This window comes from Trachypithecus francoisi, unplaced genomic scaffold (assembly GCF_009764315.1).
Source record: "Trachypithecus francoisi isolate TF-2019V2 unplaced genomic scaffold, Tfra_2.0 Lachesis_group16, whole genome shotgun sequence".
Lineage (NCBI taxonomy): Eukaryota > Metazoa > Chordata > Mammalia > Primates > Cercopithecidae > Trachypithecus > Trachypithecus francoisi.
Window position 1 is genome coordinate 74,395,594 of NW_022681461.1, and position 27,190 is coordinate 74,422,783.

The 27,190-nt window shown below is 43.6% G+C and overlaps 1 protein-coding gene across 4 annotated transcripts in view; it reads left to right on the forward strand.

The window, feature by feature from the left end:
* The window catches only part of PTGR1 (prostaglandin reductase 1), a 42,019-nt gene extending 33,259 nt beyond the window's left edge, over window positions 1–8,760 (forward strand). For 3 of the 4 annotated variants that reach the window (XM_033237826.1, XM_033237828.1, XM_033237827.1), the window contains exons 9-10: window positions 1,372–1,490; window positions 8,387–8,760. In XM_033237826.1, the coding sequence (XP_033093717.1) occupies window positions 1,372–1,490; window positions 8,387–8,497 (230 nt within the window). In that variant the 3' untranslated portion in view covers window positions 8,498–8,760. The remainder of the gene's footprint in view (window positions 1–1,371; window positions 1,491–8,386) is intronic. The other variant, XM_033237829.1, reaches the window with a different exon arrangement.
* Window positions 8,761–27,190: the final 18,430 nt, after the last annotated feature.

Genomic DNA, 27,190 nt, shown 5'->3' on the forward strand with positions numbered 1-27,190 from the left:
TTAGAAATACCAATTCTTAGCCAGGTGCAGTGGCTCATGCCTGTAATCCCAATACTTTGGGAGGCCGAGGCAGGAGGATTGCTTGGCCCAGGAGTTTCAAACCAGGGAAATAGAGTGAGACCTCATCTCCGACCAAAAACAAAAAACCTAAAAAAAATTTTTTTTTTTCTTTTTCAAACTGAGTCTCGCTCCGTCACCCAGGCTAGAGTGCAGTGGTACAATCTCAGCTCACTGCAGTCCCCTCCCAGCTTCAAGCAATTCTCCTGCCTCAGCCTCCTGAGTAGCTGGGATTACAGGCATGTGCCACCATGCCCAGCTAATTTTTGTATTTTAGTAGAGACACAGTTTCACCATGTTGGCCAGGCTGGTCTCAAACTCCTGACCTCAAGTGACCTGCCTGCCTCGGCTTCCCAAAATGCTGGATTATAGGCATGAGCCATGCACCCGACCCCACACACTTATTCTTAGAGGTCTGGAGGTTAAAAGTAAAGTGGGTTGGCAGGGCTGCATTCCTTATTCCTTTTGAATACGCTAGAAGAGAATGTTTCCTTGCCTTTTCAAGCTTCTAGCAGCTGCCTATATTTCTTGGCATGTGGCCCCTTCCTCTGTCTTCAAAGCCAGTGGCATAGGATCTTCCTCCTCCTCCTCTCTGCTTCTATCACCCCATATTCCCTTCCTGACTATAACTTTCCTGTGTCCCTCATTCCCTTACGAAGACCTTTGCTATTGTGTTGGGTCCATCTTTATAGTGGAGAATAATCTTCCCATCTCAAGGTTCTTTTTTTATTTTTATTTTTTTGAGGCAGAGTCTCATTCGGTCACAGAGCCTGGAGTACAGTGGCACGATCTTGGCTCACTGCAACCTCCACCTCTCAGGTTCAAGCAGTTCTCCTGCCTCAGCCTCCCAAGTAGCTGAGATTATAGGCACCCACCAACATGCCCGAATATATATATATATATTTTTGTATTTTTAGTAGAGATGGGGGTTTCACTATGTTGGCCAGGCTGGTCTCGAACTCCTAACCTTGTGGATCTGCCCACCTTGGCCTCCTAGAGTGCTGGGATTACAGGCGTGAGCCACTGCGTCCCCCTTAAGTTTCTTAATCATATCTTCAAAGTCCTTTTTGCCACATAAGATAACAGGTTCTGGGGTTTTTGGATATGAACATCTTTGGGGCCATTATTCTGCCTGCTGCAGAGTGCATGTTGATGGGCCAGCAGTCCCGTGGATCAGAAAGGAGTGAGGAAACGGAAGGGGAGAAGCACCAAGAAACTCCAAGCACCAAGTATAGTGACAGTGGCCTGTACTACTTGTTTCACGGTGGCCACCTCCCTGGATCCTGCTGCCCAAATGTGCCCTTCTCTTCACAGGTCCACCCCCAGAGATTGTTATCTTTCAGGAGCTTCACATACAAGGCTTTGTCGTCTACCGCTGGCAAGGAGATGCCCGACAAAAAGCTCTGAAGGACTTGCTGAAATGGGTTTCAGAGGTAAGGAGCTCCGGAGCCACCCCTTCCCATTGTACACTAGGTCCCATTCCCTTTTGCCTCTCAAGGCTTTTGTTCCAGCAGTTCTTCCCTCTCTCTGCCGCATCATCAGTTTTTCCCTATTGGGTCATTGTGCTTAGAATATAAATATTCTTACTTTTCCCATCTTTGAAAGGAAAACAAAACAACCTTCTCTAAAGTTCATTTCAACTGCAAATGCCGGTCCATTTCCCTTCTCTCCCTTTTATAACAAATACCTGGAAGTGCTGTCTACACTCACTGTCTGCTGTTCCTCTCTTTCCATTCTTCCTGAAACCCACATATCAGGCTTTTCAGAGTCCCACTCTGTTGCCCAGGCTGGCGTGCAGTGACGCAATCTCGGCTCACTGCAACCTCTGCCTCCAGGGTTTCAGCAATTCTCATGCCTCAGCCTCCCGAGTAGCTGGGACTACAGGTGTGTACCACCATGCCCAGCTAACTTACTGTATTTTTAGTAGAGACAGGTTTTTGTCACGTTGGCCAGGCTGGTCTCAAGTGATGTGCCCTCCTCAGGCTACCAAAGTGCTGGAATTACAGATATGAGCCACCACACCTGGCCAAAATTAACTTTTGTCAAGGTCACAGGGGACCCTTACATAGTGAAGTCCACTTGTTGATTCTTAGCCTCACTTGGCTATGGGAAATATTTAATAGTGATCATTCTCTCCTTGATATGCTTTCTTCCCTTGGCTTCCCTTAACTCTTGGTTTTCCTCACTGATGGGTCCTCCTCAGACTCCTGCTAGCTTTTCTTTTCTCCAAATTAATATTAGAGTGTCCCAGGTCATGGTCATTGGACCTTTTCTCTTGTCTATCCACACTCGAGCTGTCCCTTAGTTAGCTCATCTGGGCTCAGTATGCTGGGAGCTCCCAGCTCTATCTCTAGCCTGGCTCTCCCCTTAACTCTAGATTAGTATGTCCACCTGGATGCCTGATACACATCTCTGACATAACATCTTGAAAGCTAAATATGTTTTGATCTTTCCTGCTCAACATGCTCCATATTCAGACTTTACTGTCTCAGTTGTAACAATTCTATACTTCTAGTTTCTCAATCCAAAAACCTCGGAGTCATCTTTGATGTCTTTCTGTCCTACCCATGTCTAATCTCTAAGGAGATTCTGGTGGTTCTATCTTCAAAATATATACAGAATCTGAACACTCCTCCCACCTCCCTGCTACAACCCTGGTCCAGGAACCGTGCCATCTAGCCTGGATGTTTATAGTGTATCGGGGGAACCCGTCCCCAATATTTCAATGTAGGTTCTTTCTATTTTTCGTAAGTGTCGGCTGGCTGAGAAATAAAGAGTACAAAGAGAGGTATTTTACAGCTGGGCCGCTGGGACAAAGGAGGAATTTTACAGCTGGGCCGCTGGAGGTGACATCACATATGGGTAGGACTGTGATGACCACCTGAGCTGCAAAACCCGCAAGTTTTTATTAAGGATTTTAAAAGGGGCGGGGGTGTATGAACAGGGAGTAGGTCACAAAGATTACATGCTTCAAAGTGCAAAAGGCAGAACAAAGATCACGTGCTTCTGAGGATACGGGACAAGGACAAAATCAGAACTACTGATAAGGGTCCTTGTTCAGCTGTGCATGTACTATCTAGATAAACATCTTAAATAACAGAAAACAGGGTTCAAGAGCAGAGAACCGGTATGACCACAAATTTACCAGGGTGGAGTTTTTCGCCACCCTAATAAGCCTGAGCGTACTGCAGGAGACCAGGGCATATTTCAGTCCTTGTCTCAACTGCATAAGACAGACACTCCAGAGCTCATAGACCTCACCTCAGTAATGCATTCCTTCCCCAGGGTATTAATTATTAATATTCCTTGCTAGGAAAACAATTTAGCGATATCTTCTCTATTTGCACATCCGTTTATAGGCTCTCTGCAAGAAGAAAAGTATGGCTCTCTTTTGCCTAACCACACAGGCAGTCAGACCTTATGGTTGTCTTCCCTTGTTCCCTGAAAATCACTGTTACTCTGTTCTTTTTCAAGGTGCACTGGTTTCATATTGTTCAAACACACATGTTTTGCAATCAATTTATACAGTTAACACAATTATCACAGTGGTCCTGAGGTGATGTGCATCATCAGCTTACAAAGATAATAGGATTAAGAGATTAAAATAAGACAGGCGTAAGAAATTATAAAAGTATTAATTTGGGAACTGATAAATATCCATATTAAAATGAAATCTTCACAATTTATGTTCCTCTGCCACAGCTCCAGCCAGTCCCTCATTTTGCGGTCCCTGACTTCCGACAGCAGTAGTGGATTCTATCTGGCCTCCCATCTTCGCACCCCTATAGACAATTCCCAGTGTGGTGGCCATAGTGATCTGTTAAGGCACAAATCAAATCCTGCCGTTCTTATGATCCAAACCATGCAAAGCTCTGCATTTCACTTAGAGTAAACCAAAGTGCAAATATTCAGCAAGCTTACACAAAATCTGACCCCTGATATCTCTCTGATTTCATTTCTTAGTATTCACCGCCTTGTTTACTTCTCCCAGTCTCCTCCACCACTCCACCACTCTGTAACTGCTTGCTGAACTCTCTCACATCCTGCAAGTCTTTGCTAAAAAGTGCCTTCTGGACCAGCACGGTGGCTCACACCTATAATCCCAGCATTTTGGGAGGCCGAAGCAGGTGGATCACAAGGTCAAGAGATCGAGACCATCCTGACCAACGTGGTGAAACCCCATCTCTCCTAAAAATACACAAATTAGCCAGGCATGGTGGCATGCACCTATAGTCCCAGCTACTCGGGAGGCTGAGGCAGGAGAATCACTTGAACCTGTGAGGCAGAGGTTGCAGTGAGTCGAGATTGTGCCACTGCACTCCAGCCCAGTGACAGAGCGCAACTCTGTCCCAAAAAGAAAAAAAAAAAAAGGAAGTGCCTTCTGCGGGGGGACAACTTTTTAAATGACCCTATTATAAGTTGCATTCCCATTTCATTCTTCATCCTCCATATCCCACAACCCCCGTTTTTTTGTTTTTGTTTTTTTTTTGTTTTTTTTTGTTTTGAGTCAGGGTCTCACTCAGACACCCAGACTGGAGTGCAGTGGCGTGATCATGGCTCACCGCAGCCTTCACCCAGGCTCAGGTGATTCTCCCAGTTCAACCTCCTGAGTAGCTGGGACAACAGTCATGTGCCACCACACCTGGCTAATTTTTTTGTATTTTTCGTAGAGATGGGTTTTCACCATGTTGCCCAGGCTCCTATCCTACTTTTATCCGTAGCAATTAATCATCTTTTACATAATATATACTATAATTCACTTATTCATTTATATTTATCGCCCATCTCCCTTCTTGAGGATGTAACCTCCATGAAGGCAGCACGTTCATACATTTTGCTTTCTGGTGTGTCTCCAGCCCCCAGAAGAGTAGATGAAGTGATGTAGGCACTGGATAAATATTGCTGAATAAATGAATGTTAGAGGGGTGCATACATGTGCCACAGCTCTTCCTAAGTAGCAAAGAAGACAATCCCTTAGTCCTGTTCCATGATAATTTTCAAACTTTACACCCTGTAAAGTTTTAGTCCACAGAAATCTGAACAATCAAGTTGCATTATTTTAGTTTTACAGGGGAAAAATGATACCATGCTTCCTAATCCCTGGCCAATGATCATTTCCCAATTCAAAGGAATAGATTGCTCCAAAGGAATAGATGGCAGCCACTGGAGCTTGGTGCTCTTCCCAGTCTAGCACTTGGAGTGCCGGGCTGGGCTCTCTCCAGGGAGTTGGAAAGAGCTGAATCTAAGTTGTCCCAGCTGGTGAAATCTAATGGAGCCCATCCGTGATCACAGTTGACAACAGGAAACCACTGTGCTGGTGTCCCCAGTGCTTCCCTCTAACAAAGTGAAGCTGATCATAGTTAGTTGTGGGGTTTTTTTTTTTTTTTTTTGAGATGGAGTCTCACTCTGTCGCCCAGGCTGGAGTGCAGTGGTGCGATCTTGGCTCACTGCAACCTCTACTTCCTGGGTTCGAGTGATTCTCCCGCCTCAGCCTCCCGAGTAGCTGGGATTACAGGCACCCGCCACCACTTTCGGCTAACTTTTTGTATTTTTAGTAGAGACGGGGTTTCACCGTGTTGGCCAGGCTCATCTCAAACTCCTGACCTCAAGTGATTCTCCCACCTCGGCCTCCCAAAGTGCTGGAATTACACGCGTGAGTCACAGCGCCCGGCCCTAGTTGGGTTTTAAGTTGTGAGTTGGCCTAATTTCTTTCTCATCCTCCCTTTTAAATCTCATTCCCTATTTTTTAAAATTCACTTTTTATTTTAGAAAAGTTTTAGGCTGGGTGTGGTGGCTCATACCTATAATCCCAGCATTTTAGGAGGGTGAGGAAGGAGGATTGCTTGAGCCCAGGAGTCCGAGACCAGCCCTGACAACATAATGAAACTCTACAAAAAAGCAAAAAGTAAAAAAATTAGCTAGGTGCAGTGGTGCACACCTGTAGTCCCAGCTACTCGGGAGGCTGAGGTGGGAGGATCACCAGAGTCCAAGAGTTCTAGGGCTGCAGTGAACTCTGAATGTGCCACTGTCCTCCAGCCTTGGCAATAGAGCAAGACTCTGTCTCAAAAACAAAAACAAAAATGGAAGTGTTAGATTTACAGGAAAATTGGGAAGATAGTACAGAGAGCTCCCATATACCCTGCATCCTATGCCCTAATTTCCCCTATTAATATTTTCCATTAGTATTTGTATTAGTTTGCTAGGTCTGCCAAAATAAAGCACCACAGACTGGGTGGCTTACACAACAAATTTATTTTCTCAGTTCTGGAGGCTGGAAGTCCAAGATCAAGGTGTCCGCAGGGTTGTTTCTTTGGAGGCGTCTCTCGTTTCGACGTGTAGATGGCTTCCTTTCCCCGCATCTTCTCGTGGCCTTCTCTCTGTGTGTCTGTGTCCTAGCCTCCTTATAAGCACACCAGTCATATTGATTAAGGCCCACCTGTATGTCCTCGTTTTACCTTAATTACCTTTTTTTTTTTTGAGATGGAGTTTCGCCCTTGTTGCCCAGGCTGGGGTGCCATGGTGTGATCTCTGTTCACTGCAACCTCCACCTCCCAGGTTCAAGCAATTCTCCAGCCTGTGCCTCCTGACTAGCTGGGACTACAGGGATGTGCCACCACGCCTGGCTAATTTTCGTATTTTTAGTAGAGACGGGGTTTGGCCATGTTGGCCAGGCTGGTCTCGAACTCCTGACCTCAGGTGATCCACCTGCCTCGGCCTCCCAAAGTGCTGGGATTACAGATGTGCGCCACTGCACCCGGCCTCTTAATTACCTTTTCTTAAAGCCCTATCTCCAAATATAGTCCCATTGTCAGGCACTGGTAATTATGACTTAAACGTGTGGATTTGGATTGGGGGCAAACAATTCAGTCCATAACAGTATTCGTTCTCTATTTTTAACCTCTGAACTGGATTCTACCTTTCCACCCTATCCAGATTCCTTTCTTCTTCAAGAACAAGAATGAGTTGGGGCTTTCAAGTCAAAAGTTCCAATCTCAGCCAGGAGCGATGGCTCACTCCTGTAATCCTAGCACTTTGGGAGGCTGAGGTGGGCGGATCACTTGAGCCTAGGCGTTTGAGACCAACCTGGGTAACCTAGCAAGACCTCGTCTCTACAAAAACTAAAAAAGTTAGCTGGGCATGGTGGCACATCCCTGTAGTCCCAGCTACTCAGGAGGCTGAGGCGAAAGGATCAATGCAGCCCAGGAGGTTGAGTCTGCAGTGAGCTATTGATTGTGCCACTGCACTCAACTGGGTGACAGAGTGAGACCCTGTCTCAGAATAACAATAATAATAAAAGTTTAAATCTCAGTTTCCCTACTTTGTAATTGACTGACTTCAAGCAAATAATCTTGTCTATTAATCCATACAGAGTGCTAAGCCATCACTGGAATGCATTAGGGAAAAGCTTGTACCAGGTAACTCAGGTCTCTATATAAGACCCCTTCAAAAAATCTTTTGCAGTAGAAAGAGATATGAAGAACCTTCCTCACTGACGTGAACCCTTCCTTCCCACACTCCCAGAAAAAGGTTAAACACATGTTGAAAGAACCTTGACTTAAGGGGAGACAGATTATTAGACTGTCCTACCATTTATATTTCCTGAATAGGACCTGCCTCTTCTGGGGCCAGAGGTAATGAAGGGTGCTCCTTTCTCTGTCTATTTCCACCTCCTCTGAGATCATTGTGTTATTAAACTTTACTATGCATCTTAATTAGAGATTGCTTAATCGTGCTGGGCATGGTGGCTCACACCTGTAATCCCAGCACTTTGGGAGGCCGAGGCAGGCAGATCACGAGGTCAGGAGATCGAGACCATCCTGGCTAACACGGTGAAGCCCCATCTCTACTAAAAATACAAAACAATTAGCCGGGCATGGTGGCAAGCGCCTGTAGTCCCAGCTACTTGGGAGGCTGAGGCAGGAGAATGGTGTGAACCCGGGAGGCGGAGCTTGCAGTGAGCCAAGATCATAGCACCGCACTCCAGCCTGGGCAACAGAGCGAGACTCTGTCTCAAAAAAAAAGAAAAGAAAAAGAAAAAGAAATTGCCTAATTGCTGTCTTATGACACTTCACACTATGATCTGACTTTCATTAAGTTCTTTAAGAACTCTATTATTAAGTTCTTCTTAGGTGTACTTTGTAATCTTTTACATGAACTGTGTAAGTGGATCTTGCCCCACCTTGACTTCAAGTTCATGGAGGACAGGACCTCCATCTCTTATTTTCAAGGTTTCCAGTGATGTACCTGATACATTTGTTGCTAGGATGAGAACAGTATATCATTGAGAATATTAAATTAAGTTTTGAAATTTGTTATTGCTTTGATACAGGGTAAAATCCAGGACAAGGAATATATCATCGAAGGATTTGAAAACATGCCAGCTGCATTTATGGGAATGCTGAAAGGAGATAATTTGGGGAAAACAATAGTGAAAGTATGAAAAAAAGGACACATGGAATCTGGAGGCCATTTAAATGATTACTTAATTTGTTTTTCACCATTTAGCAAAAATGTATACTACCTTAAATGTCTAAGAAACAGTACTTGTAATCAGTTTGATCTACTTATCAAATACATTTAAGTGGTATGTAATTAGTGATGGAGGATGGAAGTTTCACAGTCAACAACAACCAGTCACCTCACTGTTCACTACAGCTTCTTCTGAGTTGTGGTAGAAAATAATGGCTTTGAAGTGTGAAAGTTTTCCAAACGCTGCATGTTTTCATTCGTAAGTGGGAGCTGAACGATGAGAACACATGGACACAGGGAGGGGAACAACACACACCCGGTCCTGTTGAAGCGTGGGTGGGGGAGGGAGAGAGCATCAGGATAAATAGCTAATGCATGCAGGGGTTAATACCTAGGTGATGGGTTGATAGGTGCAGCAAACCACCATGGCACACGTTTACCTATGTAAGAAGCCTGCATGTCCCTCACAATTATCCCAGAACTTAAAATTAAATTAAATTAAATTTAAAAACAGTTAACCAGGCATGGTGGCTCATACCTGTAATTCCAGCACTTTGGGAGGCTGAGGCGGGCGGATCATGAGGTCAGCAGTTCAAGACCAGCCTGACCAACATGGTGAAACACCATCTCTACTAAAAATACAAAAACTAGCTGGGCGTGGTGGCACATGCCTGTAATCCCAGCCTCTTGGGAGGCTGAGGCAAGAGACTCACTTGAACCTGAGAGGTGGAAGTTACAGTGAGCCAAGAGTGCACCACTCTCCTGCAGCCTGGACGACAGAGTGAGACTCCATCTCAAAGAAAACAAAAAGTTGACTGCTTCTGTGACCTTAGACTTCTGATTTTTCATCTTTAAAGTGAGAATAATAACATCTGTTTCATATACATGTTATACATATATTTAAAACACCAGCATAGGCTGGGCGCGTTGGCTCACGCCTGTAATCCCAGCACTTTTGGAGGCGGAGGCTGATGAATCACCCAAGGTCAGGAGTTCAAGACCAGCCTGGCCAACATGGTGAGACCCTGTCTCTACTAAAAATACAAAAATTAGCTGGGCATGGTAACAGGTGCCTGTAATTCCAGCTACTCAGGAGGCTGAGGCAGGAGAGTTGCTTGAACCCAGGAGACAGAGGTTGCGGTGAGCCGATATCGTGCCATTGCACTCCAGCCTGGGCAACAAGAGCAAAACTCTGTCTCAGAAAAAAGCAAAACAAAACAAAACAAAAAACACCAGCCTAATGCCTGGCATATATTAGGTAAGTGTTAGCTACCTCCCTGCCGATATCAGTGATTTTGAAGTCTTAAGATTACCACCCCTATTGCTTGTGATCATGCCAGAAGAAATAATCATTGCAGGTGAACAAGGGTCTTAGGGCCAGTCCATACTGGTCCTCTACAGATGAGTCTAATTATACAACAGATCAAAGAAGGAATCTGTCATTCACAAGAGCTGCACAAAAGATAACACATGGGAATGTCTATACATCTACAAAAATGTGAATGATTTATATGAAGAAAAATTTAAAACATTACTGAGGGGCCAAGCATGGTGGCTCACATCTGTAATCTCAGCTGTTTGGGAGGCCAAGGTGAGAAGATCATTTGAGTTCAGGAGTTTGAGACCAGACTGAACAAGACCCCGTATCTGCAAAAAATTTTAAAATTAGCTGGGCGTGGTGGTGTGTGCCTCTAGTCCCAGCTACTTGGGAGGCTGAGGCAGGAGCATCACTTGAGACCAGGAGTCCGAGGTTGCAGTGAGCTGTGACTGTACCGCTGCACTCCAGTGTGGGCAGCAGAGTAAGACCCTGTGTCCAAAAAAAATTAAAAATGAAACAACAACGAAAGCAACACTACTGATGAACATGAAAGAAGACTTGAACATATGGAAAGGTACCATGCTCTTGGACAGCAAGAGTCAATATCTTTTTTTTTTTTTTTTTTGAGATGGAGTCTCACTCTGTCACCCAGGCTGGATTGCAGTGGTGCGATCTCCACTCACTGCAACCTCTGCCACCCAAGTTCAAGTGATTCTCCTGCCTCAGCCTCCTGAGTAGCTGGGATTACAGGTGAGCCACCACGCGTGGCTAATTTTTTGTATTTTTAGTAGAGACGGGGTTTCACCATGTTGGTCAGGCTGGTCTCGAACTCCTGACCTTGTGATCTGCCCACCTCAGCTTCCCAAAGTGCTTGGATTACAGGTGTGCAGGTGTGAGCCACTGCACACGGTCCTTTTTTTTTTTTTTTTTTTTGAGACGGTCTCTCTCTCTCTGTCTCCCAGGCTGAAGTGCAGTGGCACAATCTCCGCTAACTGCCACCTCTGCCTCCTGGGTTCAAGTGATTCTCCTGCCTCAGCCTCCCAAGTAGCTGGGATTACAGGCGCCTGCCATCACGCCCAGCTAATTTTTTTATTTTTTATTTTTTTATTTTTTGAGATGAAATCTCGCTCTGTCACCCAGGCTGGAGTGCAGTGGCCCGATCTCAGCTCACTGCAACCTCCGGAGCCTCCCAGGTTCAAGCCATTCTCCTGCCTCAGCCTCCAGAGTACACGGGACTACAGGCACCTGCCACCATGGCCAGCTAATTTTTTGTATTTTTAGTAGAGATGGGGTTTCACCGTGTTAGCCAGGATGGTCTTGATCTCCTGACTTCGTGACCCCGTGCCTTGGCCTCCCAAAACGCTGGGACTGCAGGCATGAGCCACCGCGCCCAGCCTAATTTTTGTATTTTTAGTAGTGATGGAGTTTCGCCATGTTGGCCAGGCTGATGTCGACCTCCTGACCTCAGGTGATCCACCCACCTCGGCCTCCCGAAGTGCTGGGATGAGGCACTTTGGGAGGCATGAGCCACTGAGACCAGCCAGAAGATTCAGTATCAGTCAGGAAGATGTCAATTCTATTGATCAATTCTGCCATCATAGAGATAAGGGGTTAAATAAATTGTAGTACAATGAAACAATGGGGAAAAGAGTATCTGTACAAAAACTCTGGAAAGATGTAATAAACTTCTAATATGGTTTGTCTTCAAGGAAGATAACTGAGGAATGTCTGAAGGACAGGGATAACAGAAAAAAATCTCTGCCCATGTCCTCTTTTCTTATCAAACTATTCAATCCTAAAGACATTAGATGGAGCCAAGAAGGTGACTTTCTGCTGGGGTTTGGGGTGGGAGAGCCTCTATGGCCCAGAGCAGAGCAAAGAGGTCATGCACCGAGGCTGGCTGCTTGGCACAGAGAGTCATAGCCCAACGCTGTGTGTGTGTGTGTGTTGTATGTGTGCATGTGTTATATATGTGTGTGTGTTGTATATGTGTGTGTGTGTGTGTGTGGACACTGGTGAGCAGGAAGAAGGAGGGGTTGGGCAGTGTGTTGTGGCCTGATGAGGGGAGTTGTAGCCTAAGCAAAATGAACATGGCTCGAGTCATAGTGGGGCTTCCCAGATGGTGTATCAGAGCCCAAGATCAGTGAAGTCATCAGTGTGGGTAGGGGAGGGACAGTAGGGCCTGATTGAGGGTGTCAGAGTCCAGGTAGGGTGAGAAGGGCATTGGAATTGCAGGGCTGTCTGGTGAGTCAAAGTCCACACAGAGTATGGAGGGCATCGCTCCTGAGGGCAGCTCAGCATGGAGTGTAAGGGCCCAGAATAAGGAAGGTGTGCATGTGAAAGGGTGGCCTGGTGTGGAGTATGTGATCCCTAGCAGCAGTAGGAAGGCATTACTTGGGAGTGAGTGACCTGGTATGGGCGATTGGATCCCAAGGAGGCTGAGGAGGTGCTGATGCATGGATAGCTTGGCACGGAGGGCAGAACCTGAGGGGAGCTTCTACCTGGCAGCATGGCCCAGCATGAGTGGACAGAGCTTTGGCAAGGAAAGACTAACCACATGGGGAGGCAAGAGTAGGGGCTGGGAGCTGCAGGATGTCAGAGCTTGAGAGGAATGGAGGAGCATCTGCAGGAGAGGGGGTAGTCGTGGTGATAGAAGATGGTTACATACAGAAGGTTTGATCAAACAAGTAAATTAAAGATAAGGGAAGCCAGAGTTTCTCACTGTCAGAGAAGGGAGTTACAAATATGGGACGAACCTTGTGGCGTTAGATTGGAATTGAAGGTATTGGTATGAATTCATGAATTTCAATGTATATGAGACAAAAAAATAGATGTGTGTGTATATATCATATGTACATAGACACACATATAAATGAAAGTATGTGTACATATATATATATATATATATAACTCTGCCCACTAAGAGGGCCTGAAAGTAGTGACACTCCAATAGCAATGAGCATACCTAAATTCTAGATTGTGGCTTTTATATGTTATTCTCTACTAAAAAGGAACCAGAAATGGCTTGTTCTAGGGCTGGGGTAGGGAAGATACAAGACGAACTTGCAACGTTTTCAGTTTTCTTTTCTTAAGGGGAGTCTTGCTATGTTGTCCAGGCTGGCTTCAAACTCCCAGGGTACAGTGATCCTCCTGCCTCAACCTCCAAGTTGGCTGAGACAACAGGCATGTGCCACCATGCCCAGCCTGGAGCATCTTATACCATAAATCAAAGAAGTGCTCAAAGAATAATGAGGTCATGTCAAAAGAACACAACCAGTTTGAAAGGGCTCCCACTAGACAAATCATGGAAAATTTGAGCTCCATGTAGACAATGATAATTACAGATTATATACCATTGAATTAAAAAGGGAAACCATGAGTCTGTACTGAGATACAGTCTGTACTGTACCTGAATATGCTGAAAGCTTGATGAGGAATGGAGTGCTTCCACAGTTTGTTTTTGTTTTTTCCAAGACGGAGTCTTTCTCTGTCACTCAGGCTGGCGTGCTGTGGTACGATCTTGGCTCACTGCAAACTTTGCCTCCCGGTTTCAAGCAATTCTCCTGCCTCAGCCTTCTGAATAGCTGGGACTACAGAGGCGCATCACCACACCTGGCTAATTTTGGTATTTTTAGTAGAGACAGAGTTTCACTATGTTGGCCAGGTTGGCCTTGAACTCCTGACCTAGTGATCCGCCTGCATCGGCCTCCCAAAGCGCTGTGATTACAAGCCACCACTCCCAGCCCTACTTTCATAGTTTTAAATTACTTCTCCAGAGAATACTTTTTAATTACCAAGAGTAAAGGAGAAGTTTAAAGTGAAGAAGCCTACCACCACTTAATCAAGTGGTCAAGGTTAACGTCATCAATAATGAGACAAATCAGCTGGGCGTGGTGTCTCACACCTGTAATTCCAGCACTTTGGGAGGCCAAGGCGGGCAGATCACTTGAGGCCAGGAGTTCAAGACCAGCCTGTCCAACACAGTGAAACCCCATCTCTGCTAAAATACAAAAATTAGCAGGGCATGGTGGCACAAGCCTGTAATCCCAGCCACTCGGCATGAGAATCACTTGAACCCGGGAGGCAGAGGTTGCAGAGAGCTGAGATCACGCCATTGCACTCCAGCCTGAGAGACAGAGTAAGATTCTGTCTCCAACAACAACAAAGATATTGAATCTTCCTGTCCAAGAGCACGGTACCTTTCCATATGTTCGTCTTCTTTTTTTTATTGGAGACAGAGTCTTGCTCTGTCACCCAGGCTGCAGTGCAGTGGTGCCATCTCAGCTCACTGCAACTTCTGCCTCCTGGGTTCAAGCAATTCTCCCACCTCAGCCTCCCAAGAAGCTGGGATTACAGGTACGTGCCACCATGCCCGGCTAATTTTTGGATTTTTAGTAGAGATGTGGTTTCACCCCATTAGCCAGGATGGTCTTGATTTCCTGACCTCATGATCCACCCACCTCAGCTTCCCAAAGTGCTTGGATTACAGGTGTGAGCCACAGTGCCCGGCCTCTTTTTTCTTTTTTTCCTTTTTTTGAGATGGAGTCTCGCGCTGTCTCCCAGGTTGGAGTGCAGTGGCGCAATCTCGGCTCACTATAACCTCTGCCTCCCGGGTTCAAGCAATTCTCTTGCCACAGCCTCCCAAGTTGCTGGAACTACAGGCGTGCACCATCAGGCCCAGCTAATTTTTGTATTTTTAAAGTAGAGATAGGGTTTCACCATGTTGGCCAGGCTGGTCTCGATCTATTGACCTTGTGATCTGTCCGCCCAGGCTTCCCAAAGTGCTAGAATTACAGGTATGAGCCACTGCGCCCGGCCTCAAGGCTTCTTTTGTGTTCATCAGTAATATTGTTTTTGTTGTTGTTTTGTTTCTTTTTTTTTTTTTTTTTTTTTTTAGAGTCAAGGTATCAATCACAGCTCACTGCAACCTCGGACTCCTGATCTCAAGTGATCCTCCTGCCTCAGCCTCCCAAGTAGATGAAACTACAGGCACATACCACCCCTAGCTAATTTTTAATTTTTTTGCAGATATGGCTTCTTGCCCGTATCTGCGGGTTCTTGCTTGTATCTGCAAAAGACAGAGCAAGACTCTGTCTCCAAAGAATAATAATAATAATGAGACAAATCAAATTTGCATGGCACCTGATAGAATGCTAATGCTCCTGGTTTCTTCTAGCTGTAGTTGTCAGGGGTAAAAATTTCCCCTGGAGGGTTTGGTCGTGTTTCCTCTGTTGTTCAGTAGCCCTGTAGATGTGGTTTCCCCTGTTGTACAGGAGCCCTATAGATGCAGTGTTGGCAGAGGAGGTGTTCTCTATGATAAGGTCTCAGCCTTTCAGTGGGCCATGTCCCTGTGTGATGACCTTTACAAAGGCTTCTCTGTCACTCCCCACCTTTATGTGGTACAGGAAGACCCAAGAAGGCTGCCATTGGGTATTTCCCTTCTCCTAGGTTGGTTAGGCTCTAGTAAAATAGTTTCTCTTGAGGGAAAGCCTTAATAAAAAGTGCAGGCCGGCCGCAGTGGCTCACGACTGTAATTCCAGCACTTTGGGAGGCCGAGGCGGGAAGGTCATCTGAGGTGGGAAGATCATCCGAGGTCAGGAGTTCAAGACCAGCCTGGCCAACATGGTGAAACCCCATCTCTACAAAAATACAAAATTTAACTGGGCATGATGTCAGGTGCTTGTAATCCCAGCTACTTGGGAGGCTGAGGCAGGAGAATCACTTGAACCTGGGAGGGGGAGATGCAGTCAGCCGAGATTGAGCCATTGCATTCCAGCCTGGATGACAGTGTGAGATGCCATGTAAAATAATAAATAAATAGGCCGGGTGCAGTGGCTCACGCCTGTAATTCCAGCACTTTGGGAGGCTGTGGCGAGCAGATCATGAGGTCAAGAGATCGAGACAATCTCTTTAGTAGAGACGTGGTTGCCAGGCTGGATACAATGGTGCAATCTCAGCTCACTGCAACCTCCACCTCCTGGGTTCAAGTGATTCTCCTGCCTCAGCCTCCTGAGTAGCTGGGATTACAGGCGTGTGCCACCATGCCCGGCTAATTTTTGTATTTTTAGTAGAGACAGAGTTTCATTATGTTGGCTAGGCTGGTCTTAAACTCCTGACCTCAGGTGATCCGCCTGCCTCGTCCTCCCAAAGTGCTGGGATTACAGGCGTGAGCTACCATGCCCGCCTGGTTCCTGTGGAATTTTGCTCTTGGGTTTTTATTCCAGTAAGTTGTAATTCTCTGTATCTGCCTGTCTGTCTCCCCACTTTGTGCCCTCAGTTCTCTGCTGGATCTAAAAAAAGTTGTTGATGTTTCAGTTAATTTGACATTTTTCTTATTGTTAGAGTGGGGTGACAATGACCAAGCACCTTTCATGCTGAACAGAAACTGGAAGTTGAGCATACTTACATACATATATACACGCACACACACATATATACATATACATACATATGCATATACATACATATATATTTGAGACAGGTCTCACTCTGTCACCAAGGCTGGAGTGCAGTGGTGCCATCACAACTCACTGCAACCTTGAACTCCTGGGGTCAAGCGATCCTCTCACGTCAGCCTCCCAAGTAGCTGGGAGTACAGGCGCACACCACCATGCTCAGTCAATTTTTTTATTTTTAGTTGAGACAAGGTCTCACTCTGTTGCCCAGGCTCGTTTTGAACTCCTAGGCTCAAGCCATCCTCCTGCCTCAGCCTTCCAAAGCATTGGGATCCACAGTCATGAGCCACTGAGACTGGCGATAGCATGTATTTTTAGTTTTGGTAATATTTGTCTTTATTTGATGGATAGTGCTGTTTCTTAACAAAAGAATCTTTGCCTATCTCAAGGTAATGAAATTTTTCTCACACATTTTATTCTGTATGTTTTACAGGTTTAGTTCTTGTTTGTTTGTTTTCTTTTTCTTTTTTTTTCTTTTTGAGATGGAGTCTCACTCTATTGTCCAGGCTGGAGTGCGCTGGCACGATCTCGGCTAACTGCAACCTCCACCTCCCGGACTCAAGTGATTCTCCTGCCTCAGCTTCCCAAGATTACAGGCACTTGCCACTATACCTGCTAATTTTTGTATTTTTGTAGAGACGGGTTTTGCCATGTTGGCCAAGCTGGTCCCAAACTCTTGACCTCAGGTGATTCGCCTGCCTCAGCCTCCCAAAGTGCTGGGATTACAGGTGTGAGCTGTCGTGCTGGGCCTTCATTTAGTTGATTTCTTACTACATCTTTCCTCTGCCTCCCAGGTTCAAGCAGTTCTCCTGCCTCAGCCTCAGGTACAGCTTTAGTTGTTATGTTAGATCTGTGATGAAGCAGGGAGTGGGATTGCAATTGACTGCAAATGAGCAAGAGAGAATTTTCTGAGGTGATCCCAATGTTCTGTTGGAATGGGAATTATGTAAGGGTAGATATTTGTCAAAACTCATAACATGGTACTTTTTTTTTTTTTTTTTTTTTTGAGAAGGAGTCTCGCTCTGTCACCCAGGCTGGAGTGCAGTGGCCGGATCTCAGCTCACTGCAAGCTCCGCCTCCCGGGTTCACGCCATTCTCCTGCCTCAGCCTCCCGAGTAGCTGGGACTACAGGTGCCGCCACGTCGCCCGGCTAGTTTTTTGTATTTTTTTTTAGTAGAGACGGGGTTTCACCGTGTTAGCCAGGATGGTCTCGATCTCCTGACCTCGTGATCCGCCCATCTCGGCCTCCCAAAGTGCTGGGATTACAGGCTTGAGCCACCGCGCCCGGCCAACATGGTACTTTTAAAATGTGTGTATCTTCTGAGGTAAATCAATAAAGTTGATTTACATATATATATGATTTACATGTGTGTGTGTGTGTGTGTGTGTGTGTGTGTCCTGTAAAAGACATGCACTTGCTTGCCACCAAACTGCTGTGGACTCCTGGCTTAGTCCAAGGGAGAAAGAAGTACAATAAACAGCCAAAGTAAGGTCAAAGTCTGGAGGACCCACAGCTACAAGGTCTAGGTACTTTGTGAGAAAGGCTTCCAAGCAGGCAGTAATATGCTTTTCCAACTTGAAAGGAGGCAAGACATACACAGATCTTCATGGCCCTCCTACTCTCTTCTACATCTCTTTCTGGAATTTATTTTGGTCCCAATAATAAGATAGGTACCCATCTTTCCTTACTCCCAACAATGACCAATCTTTTCTTCATTGATGTGAAATACATCTTTAATATGTATTGATATGGTTTGGCTTGTGTCCCCACCCAAATCTCATCTTGAATTGTAGCTCCCATAATCCCCACATGTCATGAGAGGGACCCGGTGAAAGGTAATTGAATCATGGGGGTTGGTTTTTCCCGTGCTGTTCTAGTGATAGTGAATAATTCTCACAAGATCCAATAGTTTTATAAAGGGCAGTTCCCCTGCACACTCTCTCTTGCTTGCTGCCATGTAAGACATGCCTTTGCTCCTCCTTCATCTTCCACCAGGATTGTGAGACTTCTCCAGCGTTGTGAAACTGTGAGTCCATTAAACCTGTTTTTCTTTTTTCTTAAGACCGAGTTCCACTCTTGTTGCTCAGGCTGGATCGCAATGGCATGATCTCGGCTCACTGCAACCTCCGCTCCTTGGGTTCAAGCGATTCTCCTGCCTCAGCCTCCCAAGTAGCTTGGATTACAGGCATGCACCACCACGCCCAGCTAACTATATTTTTAGTAGAGACAGGGTTTCACCAGGTTAGTCAGCCTGATCTCTAACTCCTGACCTCAGGTGATCTGCCCACCTCAGCCTCCCAAAGTGCTGGGATTACAGGCATGAGCCACCACACCCAGCCAACCTCTTTTTCTTTATAAATTACCCAGTCTTAGGTATGTCTTTATTAGCAGCCTGAGAATTGACTAATACATGTTTTCTATATAGATACTTAGTTCCATAGCTAGACTCACTTGTTAAACTGATCTTTCTGTTTTCTTCTTTTGCCACTAATGTTAACAGGATTGTTCATATTACATTTTTTAATTAGTTATTGTTGGAGTTTTGGAAAGCTTTTAAGTACACCTGACTCTCAATCTATGCACAATTAATTTATGAATTATTGGAATAAAATACTAAAGAAAACAGTGCTTTTTTTTTTTTGAGACAAAGTCTCACTCTGTCACCCAGGCTAGAGTGCAGTGGTATGATCTTGAGTCAGTCAATGCAACATCTGCCTCCTGGGTTCAAGTGATTCTCCTACCTCAGCCTCCTGAGTAGCTGGGATTACAGGCGTATGCCACCACGTCTGGCTAGTTTTTGTATTTTTAGTAGAGACGAGGTCTCACCATGTTGGCCAAGCTGGTCTCGAACTCCTGACCTCAAATGATTCGCCCACCTTTGCCTCCCAAAGTGCTGGGATTATAGGCATGAGCCACTGCGCCCAGCCAGAAAACAGTGCTCTTTTTAATACAGTATTCCAGATGAAGTCATTTAAAACACTTCACACAATGTTTTAGCCTGATGCTTACAGCATACTTTAGAACTGCTGCCAGGTAGCTAATTGAACTTTTTATTATACAACTCACTGCCAGAAAAAAAAAATTATTTCTGCCAGCATGTCATAGACTATTGCTTCAGGCATTTTGAGTCTATGTTTTGCTAACTTGTGCATGTCCCAGGTATTTAACTTTTTTTTCAGTGAAATCTTGATAGTAAGGTGACAGTCAACATCCCATAAATGCTCCAAGATGAAGAACCAGGCAGGATATCACCACTGACAACACATTATTAGCCAAATTTAAAAAGTTAAACAAGATCTATAGGATTACCAACTTCTGGTAAAAACTCTGTCCTGTTCTCTGGAAAATCACCCAAAATGACAAAGAGCGTAAGAAACTGGAATACAAACTCCATTTTAAGGCAAATCTATAGGCACCAGCAAGGTGGCTGTCATAAAAAAGATAGACAATAATGATTAATGGCAGAAGTGAAAAATTGTTTTTTTTTTTTTTTTTTTTTTACCTGATTTACTCACACATTACTGATGGGAATGTAAAATAGTACACTTACTTTGCAAAGCAGTTTGGCAGTTCCTCAAAATGTTAAGCTAAAGTTACCATATGGAACAGCAATTTCACTCATAGGTATACACCCACGAGAACCAACAATATACATCCACACAAAAACGTTTATGTAAATGTTCATAGAACCATTATCCATAACAGCCAAAAGAAGGAACAACCCATATGTCCATCAAATGAACAAAATGTGATCTACTCATACAATAGAATATTATTCCATCCTAGTCTAAGCCAAGAAGACTTAAGTACTGATACCTGCTACGATGTTAACAGACCTTGAAAATATTGTCAAAATATTCCCTGAACTGTAGACTACCACATGCTGGATTAAACATTTTTCTTCTGGCAATGAGTTACTTCATTAAAAGTTCAGTTAGCTAAGTGAAAGAAGCCAGACATAAAAGGCCACATATTGTATTTACATGAAATGTCCAGAACAGGCAAATTTATAGAGATAGAAAGTAGATTAGTGCTTATCCGGGACTGGAGGGAGGCTAGTGATGGCTAATAGGTATGAAGTTTCTATTTTGGGGTGGTGAAATTGTTCTTGAATTATTTAGTGGTGATGGTTGTACAGCTTTGCAACTATACTAAAAACTATTGAATTGTATACTTTGAAGAGGTGAATTGTATGGTATCTGAATTATATCTCAGTAAAGCTGTTAAAAAAAAAATAAGGGACATATGTAACCCTAAACAATAATATATAAAGACACTGATAAGGTTTGGCTCTGTGTCACCACCCAAATCTAATGTTAAATTGTAATCCCCAGTGTTGGGGAGGGACCTGGTGGGAGGTGATTGGATCATGGTGGTGGATTTCCCTCCTGCTGTTCTCATGATAGTGATTTCTCATGAGATCTGGTTGTTTAAAAGTGTGTAGCACTTCTCCTTTTGTGCTGTCTCCTTCTACCATGTGAAGATGTGCTTGCTTCCCCTTCACTCTTCTGCCATGATTGTAAGCTTCCTGAGGCCTCCCCAGCCATGCCTCCTGTACAGCCTGTGGAACTATAAGTCAGTTAAACCTCTTTCAGTTACAAATTACCAAGTCTCAGGTGGTTCCTTAAAATGGTGTGGGAACAGGCTAATATAGAAGATTGGTGAGGCATTGCTATAAAGATACCTGGAAATGTAGAAGCAACTTTGGAACTGGGTAATGGGCATAGGTTGGAACAATTTTGAGGGTTCAGAAGGAGACAAGAAGATGAGGGAAAGTTTGGAATGTCCTAAAGACTTGTTGAATGGTTGTTAACAAAATGCTGATAGTAATATAAAGTCCATGCTAAGGAAGTCTCAGATAGAGATGAGAAACTTATTGGGAACTGGAGTAAAGGTCACTTACTATGCTTTAGCAGAGACTGGTGGCATTGTGCTCTGCTTTAGGGGTCTGTAGAACTTTGAACTTGAGAGAGATGATTTAGGGTACATGGCAGAAGAAATTTCTAAGCAGCAAAGTATTCAGGATATGGCCTGGCTGCTTCTAACCGCATATGCTCATATGCATTCGAAAGAGATGGTCTGAAATTGGAACTTATATTTAAAAAGAAAGCAGAGCATAGAAGTTTGGAAAATTTACAGCCTGGCCATGTGGTAGAAAAGAAAAACCCATTTTCTGGGGAGGAATTCAAGAAGACTGCAGAAATTTGCACGAGGAGCCACATGTTAATAGCCAAGACAATGGGGAAAATGCTTCCAGGGCATTTCAGAGATCTTTGCGGCAGCCCTTTCAAAAGCCTGGAGGCCTAGGAGACAAAAACGGTTTCACAGGCCAGGCCTAGGGCCGCACTGCTCTGTGCAGCATCAGGACATAGAACCATGCATTGTGGCCACTCCAGCTCCAGGCATGGCTAACACAGGCGAAGGTATAGCTTGGACCATTGCTTCAGAGGATAGAAGCCCTAAACCTTGGCAACTTTCATGTGGTGCTGGGCCTGTAGGTACACAGAAGACAAGAGTTGAGGTTTGGGAGCCTCTGCCTAGATTTCAGAGAATGTATGGAAATGCCTGGATGTCCAGGCAGAAGTCTGCTGCAGGAGCACAGCCTTTGTGGAAAACCTCTACTAGGGCGGTGCAGAGAGATAATGTGGGGATGAAGCCCCCACACAGTGGAGCCATGAGAAGATGGCCACCATCCTACATACCCCAGAATGGTAGATTCACCAACAACTTGCGCCATGCACCTGGAAAAGTCACAGGCACTCAACGACAGCCCTTGAGAGCAGCCATGAGAGCTGTACCCTGCAGAGTAACAGCCGTGGAGGTGCCCAAGACCTTGGAAGCCTATACCTCGCATCAGCATGCCCTGGATGTGAGACATGGAGTCAAACATTATTATGGAGCTCTAAGATTTAATGACTGCCCCAGGGCCGTCATGGGGCCTGTAGCCCCCTTGTCTTGGTCAATCTCTCCCCCTTGGAATGGGAGCATTTACCTAATGTCTGTACCCCTGGTTCTATCTTGGAAGTAATGAACTTGTTTTTGACTTGTGATTTTACAGGCTCATAGGCAGAAGGGACTTGCCTTGTACCAGAAGAGACTTTGGACTTGGACTTTTGAGTTAATGCTAGAATAAGACTTTAAGGGACTGTTGGGAAGGCATGATTGGCTTTGAAATGTGAGAAAGTATGAGATTTGGGAGGGGCCGGGGTAGAATGATATAGTTTGGCTCTGTGTCCCCACCCAAATCTGCTGTTGAACTATAATCCACAATGTTGGGAGAGGGACCTGGTGGGAGGTGATGGGATTATGATGGCAGATTTCCCTCCTGTTGTTCTCATGATAGTGAGTTCTCATGAGATCTGGCTGTTTAAAAGTGTGTAGTACTCCCCCCTTTTTGCTCTCCCCTGCCGCCATGTGAAGATGTGCTTGCTTCCCCTTTGCCCTTCTGCCATAATTTCCTGAGGCCTCCCAGCCATGTTTCCTATATAGCCTTCAGAACTGTGAGTCAATTAAGCCTCTTTTCTTCATAAATTACCCAGTCTCAGGTAGTTCTTTATAGCAGTGTGAGAAAAGAATACACATATTGTTTAGAGGAAAAATTTCATTAACAGAGCACAGTAGAATATAGCACAACTGCCTTCTGATGGGGTACTAATGGAATCTGGAAAGATTTAGGAGGTGGAGGCATCAGGTTTTCTGGAAGTAGGGAGGAAATCAGAGGCTAAAAAGAGTTTGAAAATGTGCATAGAAGTTTGAGCTCAAGTTGCCAGTCTTACCTTATTTTGCCAGGTGATTATCAATTCATCACAATTCCCACAGGAAATGAGAGGCATTATCTTTTACCAAATAGAACTTGATAGGCTATTAACTTGGGTACCCTGGGCCTGGAGGAGGATAGAAATAAGATAGAAGACTAAAAACAGGATACTAAGTGGAAGTCTGAATAAAAGCGGATGAACTCCAACTCCTATCCCACCATGCAGCATGCCTCTGCCTGCTCCCCAGTAATGGTAGCCAGGCTTATATCCCCCATGCTGACTGGGACATCCTTCTCTGGGGAAATTGTAAGAGCAGCCTCTGGAGAAATTACACTTCTCAAAGAAAAATTAACAGGCACTGACATTTAGGGTCCCAAAGGCAAAAAGTAGGTGACACTCAAAAGTTTCTAACTCAAAGACCCTGGACGTTAGTTGTAAACCCTGAGCAGATTAGACTTCAGATTGTCTCCTTTGGGTAAAATACAGTGGTCTCTCCTTATTTAAAGCTTCACTTTCCGTGGTTTCAGTTACCCTCAATCAATCTTGGCCCCAAAATATTAAATAGAAAATTCCAGAAATAAACAATTCATAAGTTTTAAATTGTGTGTTCTGAGTAGCTCGATGAAACCTCTTGCCATCCTGCTCCGTGCCTCCTAGGGCACAAATTATCCCTTTGTCCAGCATATCCATGTCATCTACACTACCTGCCTGTTAGTCACTTAGTAGCCTTTTCGGTTATCAGACTGACAAAACATACAACATACAGGGTTTGGTACTATCTGAGGTTGTAGACATCCACCCGGGGTCTTGGACCATATCCCCCATGGATAAGGGGGATACTGTATGCATTATGTGTGGGAAGAGATTGGTGACCAAAAGAAAAGACTGTGGTAGAAATAATCTATGTGCTCACCACGACGAGGGGAAAGTTGTATTTCAAGTCTCTCTTTAAGTTAGGTTAGGGTTATATGATTGATCTCTGGGCAACAGAAGAGTAGAAGTGACTTCTAAGACAGAGGTTCACAAACTTTCTTAGTTACAGTGTCCGTAGTACCAGGGCCATCTTTCCACAATGCTCCCAGGCAAACAAACAAAAAACCTGTTAACTACCAATTCCATTTGCTAAGTAGTTAGTTCCAAATAACATAATAGTAGTAGTTTGTGATGTCAATAGTTGTAGTTGTGATAATCTCAAGATTTTAAAATATCTTGGGAAGCCCATGTGAGATCTCTACAGTGGCATGGGAAACCTTGGCACCTAGTTTGAAACCCGTGGTTCTCAGCTGTTTCTAGGCTAGTGCTTAAAAACAATGCACAATGCTCCAGTTTTTCCTTTCCCTGCCTCTGGGACATTGGAAATCACATGCTCCACAAAGCATGGCTACAAACTATGGGAAAGCAACAAAACACTGGAAAGACCCCTGGGGAATAAACTTTGATTCAGTTAAGCTACTCCGATTTGTTGGGTTCTCTGAGGCTAGAACTGCTTACTGCAACTCAATATGGCAGTCACTTGAGGCTAGTGAGAAATGGAAACGCACACAGTGCCACATTTCACAATTTTAAAAACAGAAGCAGAGTCAAATACGTTTCCACTAAATGTATCTTTATTTTGATAGAATTACAATTCACTTTAACCACTGCATCGCATAGGACACTGTTGTACTATAATGCTTGTACAGGAACGTGCATTATCACTAGTGTTACACGTAATCACGTCACTGATCTAGACAGTATTAACAGATTGAGTTCAGATGATTTTTTTTTCTATGCACAGATGTAATATCACAATGTGTTTACTTGGATATTTTATGCAGATAGCACAAGATAGAGTATACCTATGCAAACAGCACAAGTTACAGTGATACCTATGTAAATCGGAATCCTAAAATGAGATACTTAATATTTTCATTATAATTATTTTCTAGGTTAAAAAATATGAAAAAATATTTAAATTTTAAACAAAGGCATATTACTAAGGCAGAATTCAGTGCAGATACAGAAGCTGGTACTACAACTGGCATAGTCAAGAAAGACGACTAGAAGACAGTATAGTGCACATTTAATGATGAACAGCAATTGCAATTTACTGCAGCAGAGGAAAATGGAAAAGCTGTCTGTTGTATTCAAAAGTGTTAAAGATATATAGTAGATAATACTTAACACAATATTTAAGACATGTAATTTTTAGCAACCATTTAGTGAGTTTAGGTCAAAAAAGAATACACAAAATTAGTCATATGAACTGAGTTAAATTTCTAACGAAACAATTTAAACAGCTTTTAAAAGGATCTGAGTTTGTAAACCTGGCAAGCTATAAAATAGCTTCTTACACATGCATATACAAAGAAGAACCTTAGATGGAGAGATGAAGAAATTATCACTTTATTGTATTTAGAAAATTATGAGGAAAAGACCTTAAAAGACATTCACAAAAACTGAAAATCTCAATGAAACCATTAAACAACTTTGCTCTTGGATATACATGAACAAAATATATTTTTGCTTATAGAATATATATATTTTTAATAAAGACCAATTAATTCAAAATTTGAAAAATTTCAAGTATTTTTCTTTAGCCTTAGATGAACTGTTTGATATAAGACACTGTCCAAAGAAAACTCTGGGTATATTCTGTCTCAAAGAACCTCCAAATTCACAATGTCGATTCATGTAAAGGCAATGAAAAGTGAATTCATTGCCTAAAGGCTCAAACTCATGGCAGATATTTTTGACAATCTTCCATCTGTCAAAGAATTTCAGTTAGAGACAGAAAAGTTAGTTTCTATTACGAGGATGGGACTCCAGCTATGTTAAGTCAAAAGACCATCCGTGTTGGAATTTTAAAGCAAGAGGGTAAGTTTTCCCTCATTGCTTTATTCTATTGCATGATACACACTGAAAATATTTGTGTTCAGTTTTCTGAAGCAGACTCCAAGAAACGAGTCATGGATACAGGTGTTATAATTCTTCAGTACATACACACAAAAGCTATAGAATGTTGACAGTTTATGAAACTTCTGGGAAAAAAAAGATAATGTAACCAATGATCTTATTTACTTACCAATGTTACTTGGATGACTTACAAAACAATTTTATAAGGATTTCGTGTACTAGAAAATCCAATTCAAGATTTCCTTGAAACAAAAGAAATGCTTACCAAATATTCAATCAAAGACAAAAAGCACTGTGATTCACATTTTCTCCCTAATATCACGCTGCATATGAACAAGCTAAATTTGAAGCTCCTAAAATTGGAAAAACTTGTGACCTGGCTAAACAGGTAAAAGAATTTATTTACAATAGAAACATTTCATAACACAAATAAAACAGAATAACTCACATATTTTTCAAATGAGTCAATATGCAGAAAATTTTAAATGTAATAAATGGCTGCAATAAGCAAAATCTGAAGAACGGTATGTTGTACTGATAAACTGTTTTGTTTCCATTTATACAATGCCTCATCAAATTTGATGCTAATAAACTGAATTGATACTGAATTTGCTTAAAAACAGTTTTGAAAGTGATATACGTTTGCCTAGATATTAAATGAATTTTTCTAATAAAAGATAAGTTTTATTAATGTGGATGCAAATATAAAAAAAATTGGGGCTGTGTGCAGTGGCTCAGACCTGTAATCCCAGCACTTTGGGAGGCCGAGACAGGCAGACTGCCTGAGCTTAGGAGTTGGAAAACAGCCTGGACAACACAGTGAAACCTCATCTCTACTAAAATAAAAAAATTAGCCAGGCATGGCAACATGCACCTGTAATCTCAGCTACTGGGGAGGCTGAGGCAGGAGAATCGCTGGAACCCAGGAGGCAGAGGTTGCAGTGAGCCGAGATCACGCCACTGCACTCCAGCCTGGGCGACAAAGTGAGACTCCATCTCAGAAAAAAAAAAAAAAAAAAAATTGGATACTCGATTCAGTTATTGGAATTAAGCATATTTAGAACAACAAAATATGTTTAGAAGAACTATGTGAATCTACTTATCAACTCTATGTTTTATAAATCTAAATGTGAGTTAAGTATTACAAATGAAAATTTTGTGTGTAGATTAAGACATGCTGTGACACATTACATACCAGATTTCAAAAATAGTGCAAAAAATAAAATGTCTCAATAAT